We start from the raw sequence: 7,500 nt of genomic DNA, 5'->3' as shown, positions 1-7,500 counted from the left end.
CCACGTGTAGTCGATAGGTACCGCATTATCACCCTTCTTCTCCCAACCTCTAATAACTGACACTCCTTCAAATATGCTACAGGTTAACTCAGGGATTGTTTCCTTCATTTAACACTTTCCCTCTTCCTATGACCTCCAGTCTTTCAAACGCAGTGTGTCCAGGCATCTCGAAAGGAACGGATCTTGAATTTGGCTCCCTGTTGTTTTTGTTTTTCTTGGAGGGAATAATCTTGATGCTCCTGGCCTTAGGTTCCTTCTTCCTTGCATTAAAAAAGCACTGAATGACAAGCCAAAGTTAATGGAACCCAGGAAACGATGAACTACGCTGGGTGGTAACCATATACCCAAATGGCTACAGTTGAGTTAGAAAGATATCAGATGGAGGACGGATGGATGAACAACTTTTTGCTCTCTTTCTCTCTCTCTCTCTCTCTCTCTCTCTCTCTTCTCGGTACATAAAACCTTCCTAAATCTTTTTCTTGCCTTACAGACACAGAAACATCCTGAATACAAAGGCCCCGGGCTTGGACCCAAAATGTCGGAGGAGCAGAAACGTGATTGGGATGAGGACCAACAGAGGCTGCTGAGAGACGGCCAGATCGGGCTGCAAATGGGCCAGAACAAGGGTGCTTCACAGGCCGGGATGGGCGCCCTGGGACAGACACGCCATATGTAGAGAGCTGCCCCATTCTCGGCCTCCCTCTCCCTCTTCCCTCTGCCTCTCACTACTCCCTCTTCCTTCTCTTCTCTTCCTCTCCCCCTCCCTCTTCCCTCTCTTCTGTCTCTCCCTCTTTCCTATCGTTCCTCCCTTCCTGTCTCCCTTCTCCCTCTTCCTTCCCTTTTGTCCCTCTTTCCCTCTCTGCTTTCTGTCTCCCTCTTCCCTTTCTCCGTCGTTCTCTCTTTCTTCCCCTTCCCTCTCTTCTTTCTCTCTCCCTCCTCCTTCTTCTCCTCTCTCTCCTCTCCCCCTCTTCCCTTCCCTCCTCTCTCACCTCCCTCTTCCCTTCCTTCTAGTTTCTCTCTTCCTCATCCAACTCTTCTGTTCTCCCCCCCCTCTCTGTCCATCCATCTACTTATCTTCTATCTATCTATCTGTCTATCTATCCAGCCATATAGACAGCTAATATAACACGCTTGTAGCAATGGAAAGCCAAATTTTGCAGATCACCTTGAAAAGCAAAAAAGAAAAAAAATAACCAACTTGCTATTATTATTTCTCTGAAGATGGGAGAGAGAGAACCATCATCACCAATTGTGTAGATAGAGTTTGGGCCGAATTCTACATCGCTTTGGTCTTAACACCTCTTAATAAGCGATTCATTTTGCATACTGCACCTTAAAATCCACATGCATAATTCTTGAGGCAGACTCGAAAGGAAAACCATACATATAGGGCAGTGTTTAGGTGTACTGTGCAGAACTGATCGCTCAGGAAAAGGTGTTGCGATCCAGAGACACATGGAATTCGATCCCCTAGTGTATGGAATCACACACACTTATTTTTTTACCATAACTGTTATTTCATTTATAATTTTTGCCTCACTCTGCTTCATCGCTTTTCGCATCGACGTTCTGTTTACGATTTTGTTTTGGGCGGAGAGAGAGCTGGGTGGGACTTTGAGAGGATTTTGACTATATTAAAGTTTCCCACATCCCTGTAAAAAATTGTCTTGTTTTTGTTATTATTGTTATTGTTCTAGGTAAGATGTAAATAGCGACCACTGGCATACCGTTTGAGCGTCAGCCTTCATCCTTGGCCATATTTTAGCACTGGTTGCCCGCTTCATCCCACCAAATACCCTAATCCCACTGCCGCAACCCGCACAGGATCCGGAACAAAATCAAAAGTGACCCCAATACTCAAGAACCACCTAAGTTAGAGGCGTGATATTTTGTTGGCATATACTCGGGTCGTGGCCAGAATCCGATGCTTAATGTAGTCCAGATCGGGTCATTCTCTGAGATCGCCTATGGTCCAAAATTTTCGACTACTCCGGAAGACGGAGAAGTCACCTGATTTTACATGAAAGAATAAAGCTAGAGCCACCTGACCTGAGTTGCCGGACTTAGACTGTGATGACCTAAGGCGACATGCATAAAATCAGTCGCCTTGACCTCAATGTCCCTTTATGGCTCGGCTTCTGGTAGGCAATGGCTGTGGCAAGTTATTCTTTATCAAAATTGTCCTTGCGCAGTTTTACGATGATTTCTAGCACTATTATTATTATTATTATTATTATTATTATTATTATCATTATTATTATTATTATTATTATTATTATTATTATTATTATTATTATTATTGGTACTCTCAGGCGATTTGATTCCATAGCAATTTATTTTTCAAAACATCTCAAAATCTTCCTGTATGTTAATAATCCAGACACTATCGATGTTAAGCGACATGGATAACACACAGAAGAGGCGCTAAGTCATCGCTAAATCCACTTACAACCCGCCTCAAGGAAACACACACCTAGCCATCTCAGTTTCCACCCGCGCTTCTCTCTGTCGCCCCTCGTGCATGTCAGTATATTAAGTTTCATTCATTATCCAATACAGTGAAAATAAATCTTACTCACAGGACTCCTTGGTATTTCCTTACACCTTCCTTCAAGACGCTGGACGCCCTTTTTGTGTTCTTAAGTTCCCAGTACTCCTTTCATCTTACCTTGGCCAAAATTTTCCATCTCTCCATCATGAATGCTGAGTTGTGGCAGTAGATTAACGCTAGAATATGATGCTGGTCACGAAGAAGTGCTATGGAAGGGGTGCAGAAGTGTATTAATTGATGCAGTCACGAAGAAGTGCTATGGAAAGGTTGTAGAGACTTAATAACTGATGCTAGTCACGAAGAAGCGCAATGGAAGGGATGCAGAAGTGTGTTAAATGATGCTAGTCACGAAAAAGTGCTATGGAAAGGATGTTGAGTCTTAGTAAATGATGCTGGTCACGAAGAAGTGCTATGGAAATAATCTAATCTCAATAAATGATGCTAGTCACGAAGAAGTGCTATGGAAAAGATGCAGAATCGTAGCAATATGATAATCTAGCACTGATCTACGTGGAATAAGACGCAGAAGGACGAAAATCTGGGCCAAGTTGAGGCGAAAAGCACTTAAGCATCATCTTACCAGTACAGGGTGTCACAAAAACTTCCATACCTTCGCCACCAGTCACCAAGCATCACCATTTACCTGAGGAGAGAGAAGAACAGGTGTGTAATTAACCTGCCAAAACACCTTTCAGGATGCAGTATGAATTAGGGGGAAAAACACTGCATCTGAGAATATTAAGTTGTTTACCTGCCTTAAACTTTTGCACACCCTGTATAAAGGTGTGATAGCTTGTGTGTTTCTTGTCTCTCTTGTTTTTTTTTTTTTTTTTTGAGACAAGCTTTTGATGATTCTCTTTCTCTCTCTCTCTCTCTCTCTCTGGACCCTACCTCACTCCACCCTTAGGTGGGAGAAGATGATAGTATGGTGGTGATGATAGTGATGATGAGAATGATGACGAAGAGGAAGGTAATGGTGATGGTGATAATGACAATGATGATGATGATGGTGATGGTGATAGTGAGGACTGATGACGATGGTGATAGTGTTAATGATGGTGATAATGACAGTGATGATGATGGTGATGGTGGTGGTTGTGGTGATAATGACAGTGATGATGATGATGATGGTGATAATGACAGTGATGATGACAATGATGAAGGTGGTGGTGATGGTGGCGGTGGTATGGTGATGATGATAGTAGTGACAGTGATGATGATGGAGATTGTGATGGTGATGGTGGTAGTGAGGACTGATGACGATGGTGATAGGGTTAATGATGGTGATAATGACAGTGATGGTGATGGTGATGGTGGTGGTTGTGGTGATAATGACAGTGATGATGATGATGATGATGGTGACAATGGTGAGATAGACTGGGATTAAGATGTGAGATAGTGACAATTCTTATAAATCTCTCTCTCTCTCTCTCTCTCTCATCTGATTTCTAGCTATAAATCCCTGTCTGGCTACACCTACAACTACAACCACCACAACTATAACTACAACCACCACCACAACCATTACCACACCAACAACCACAACCACCACAGCCATTACCACACCTACAACCACCACTACTATACAACCGCCACAACATTACCACACCAACAACCACAACGACCACAACCACCACCACCACAACCACCACCACCACCACCACAACCACAACCACCACAACCACCACCACAACCACCACCACAACCACCACAACCACCACCACAACCATTACCACACCAACAGCCACAACCACCACAGTCATTACCACACCTACAACCACCACTACTATACAACCGCCACAACATTACCACACCAACAACCACCACCACCACAACCACCACCACCACAACCACCACCACCACAACCACAACCACCACAACCACAACCACAACCACCACAACCACAACCACAACCACAACCACAACCACCACCACAACCACCACCACCACAACCACAACCACCACCACCACAATCACCACCACCACAACCACAACCACCACAACCACAACCACAACCACCACAACCACAACCACCACAACCACAACCACAACCACCACCACAACCACAACCACCACCACCACAACCACAACCACAACCACCACAACCACAACCACCACAACCACAACCACCACAACCACAACCACCACAACCACAACCACCACAACCACCACCACAACCACAACCACAACCACCACAACCACAACCACCACACCGACAATCACCACAACTATTACCACACCTACAACCACAACCACCACCACAATCACCACAACCATTACCACACCTACAACCACAACCACCACAACCACCACACCTGCAATCGTCAGCAATTTATTACACTTTCCAAATTACCTCGGGCGACGCGGAAGAAAAGTTATGTGTGGGATATATACTGCTTTCGCTGCCCAGGCCGCGTGTGGGGGTGGGGGTGTGGGGGTGGGGGTGTTTGGGGTGGTGTGGGGTGGGAGTGTGTGGGGGTGTGTGGGGGTGGGGTGGGGTGGTGGGGTGGGGTGGGGGTGTGGAAGTGTGGGGGAGGAGGTGTGGAAGTGTGGGGGAGGGGGTGTGGAAGTGTGAGGGAGGAGGTGTGGAAGTGTGAGGGAGGAGGTGTGGAAGTGTGAAGGAGGTGTGGAAGTGTGAGGGAGGAGGTGTGGAAGTGTGGGGGAGGGGGTGTGGAAGTGTGGGGGAGGGGGTGTGGAAGTGTGAGGGAGGAGGTGTGGAAGTGTGAGGGAGGAGGTGTGGAAGTGTGGGGAAGGGGGTGTGGAAGTGTGAGGGAGGAGGTGTGGAAGTGTGAGGGAGGAGGTGTGGAAGTGTGAGGGAGGAGGTGTGGAAGTGTGGGGGAGGAGGTGTGGAAGTGTGAGGGAGGAGGTGTGGAAGTGTGGGGGAGGGGGTGTGGAAGTGTGAGGGAGGAGGTGTGGAAGTGTGAGGGAGGAGGTGTGGAAGTGTGAAGGAGGTGTGGAAGTGTGAGGGAGGAGGTGTGGAACTGTGGGGCAGGTGGTGTGGACGACAGGGGGAGCGGGAGTGGAAGTGTGAGGGAGGAGGTGTGGAAGTGTGAAGGAGGTGTGGAAGTGTGAGGGAGGAGGTGTGGAAGTGTGGGGGAGGGGGTGTGGAAGTGTGGGGGAGGGGGTATGGAAGTGTGAGGGAGGAGGTGTGGAAGTGTGAGGGAGGAGGTGTGGAAGTGTGGGGGAGGGGGTGTGGAAGTGTGAGGGAGGAGGTGTGGAAGTGTGAGGGAGGGGGTGTGGAAGTGTGGGGGAGGGGGTGTGGAAGTGTGAGGGAGGAGGTGTGGAAGTGTGAAGGAGGTGTGGAAGCACTAACGAGAAGCCTTCGCGCGGTGGCACTATGTAACTTGGGTGTGGCAGCTGCTGCTTTCATCCAAGTATCAAAGCACCGATTATTTCCCTGTACCTTCCCTACACGGTGTATGTTTAGTACTGTACCTGTAGATCAAACCCACAGAGGCAGGTGCTTACTTGTGGTCGACGGGTATGCTCAAAATTGGGGTGACGCAAAAACAACTCCCAGTAATAGCCACCAACCACTACTACCGCCACAACTACCACACTAACCGCAACTACCATCCCCACCACCACAGCTACCACCACAAATCCCGTCCCCGCAAAACCTCAATGAATTTATCTGCGACTCTCTTTTTTTCTTTCTTTTTTTTTGTTTTTTTTTCCTGAATTTCGTGCGGGTGGGAAGTAAGGCAGGAACAGGGCCAGGCGGGCACGTAACGACTTCATTTAATCGACTCAGTGAAGACCCGACGGTGAGAGGAAAAAAAAATAGTGATGGAACAGTTTATATGCTGTGTGGATGGTAGGATAGTCTCTCTCCCTCCCTCTCTCTCTCTCTCTCTCTCTCTATCTCTACGTGAGGCCTCCATGTAGTACCAATTATCCTTCCAAGTGCAACTCTACGGCAGCCACTCGCCCTCTTCCACACACCGAAATTGGTAAACATATTAGAGTACTGCTGAGAGGGAGGGAGGGAGGGGGAAAGGGAGAGGGAGGGAGGGAGAAAGGGAGGGGAGGAGAGGGAGTGAAGGAGAGGAGAAAGAGGGAAGGAAGGAGAGTGGGTGGGGGAAGAAAGAAAGAGGAGGGAAGGGAGAAAGGGATAAGGAAGGGGGCAAGGAATGAAGGGGAAGAGAGGGTGGGGGAAGGAAGGAAGAAGGAAGAGGAAGAAAGGGTTGGAGAGAGAGAGAGAGAGAGAGAGAGAGAGAGAGAGGCAGACAGAGTTAAAGTGTGAAAAAGAATAAGGCAGATAGACAGGTAAAATCGCGAGAAAGAGACAGGTAGACAGATAGATGAAAAAGTGAGAAAGAGAAAGACAGATAAAGAAAAAGTGAGCAAGGGAGACAGGCAGACAGACGGACACAAAAAAGCAGGTGTGTGCAAACAGGTGTTGTCCATAAAGAACATTGTGTTGGTGTGGTGAGGGCGGCACACCAAACCACCTGATGCAGGTAATGGCGGCCGCCTCTATAGCCCCAGAGGTCTGTTTTTTTGCGGTGCAGCCCCAGGCCCTGTGTGTGCCGGCTATGACCACTTGTGGCGGCCGGGGCTGCTCATTACCGCGCCATCAGCCTGGGAATGCTGCTTATCGCCCCCTTCACCGCCTCGCTCTCCCACAGGGCGCGACGCTGGCGCCTTTTTCCTTACCACTACTACCACTACCACCACCACCACCACCACTACCACACACGGACCATCCACCATTACCACCACTACCTGTCTTGCCACTGTACCCCTGTCCCTGCGTCTGCTTTTCTCACGGCAACACATCTGCCACGGCTCTAACACACATACCATATATATATATATATATATATATATATATATATATATATATATATATATATATATACACACACAATTGTACTGTAATATTACATAAGTCCAACATTCTATTGGGCTGTTATTCCTGAAGTTAGACGATACGCTTTGCAAGT

At 47.7% G+C, this 7,500-nt stretch overlaps 2 protein-coding genes across 2 annotated transcripts in view; one reads left to right on the top strand and one right to left on the bottom strand.

Moving 5' to 3' along the window:
- Nucleotides 1–2,349, top strand: part of LOC145395232 (muscle-specific protein 20) — a 14,378-nt gene extending 12,029 nt beyond the window's left edge. Inside the window, exon 4 of the mRNA XM_080268922.1 lies at nt 491–2,349. Coding sequence (XP_080125048.1) covers nt 491–676 — 186 coding nt within the window. The 3' untranslated portion in view covers nt 677–2,349. The remainder of the gene's footprint in view (nt 1–490) is intronic.
- Nucleotides 1–7,500, bottom strand: part of Mp20 (muscle-specific protein 20 transgelin) — a 67,152-nt gene that overhangs the window by 32,238 nt on the left and 27,414 nt on the right. The gene's annotated exons all lie outside the window — the stretch shown is intronic.

The sequence above is a fragment of the Coenobita brevimanus genome, chromosome 30 (genome assembly GCF_032717465.1).
Source record: "Coenobita brevimanus isolate Jiangsu-jjx chromosome 30, ASM3271746v2, whole genome shotgun sequence".
NCBI lineage: Eukaryota > Metazoa > Arthropoda > Malacostraca > Decapoda > Coenobitidae > Coenobita > Coenobita brevimanus.
Note: the sequence above shows the minus strand (reverse complement) of the source record. Positions and strands in the feature narration are given on the sequence as shown.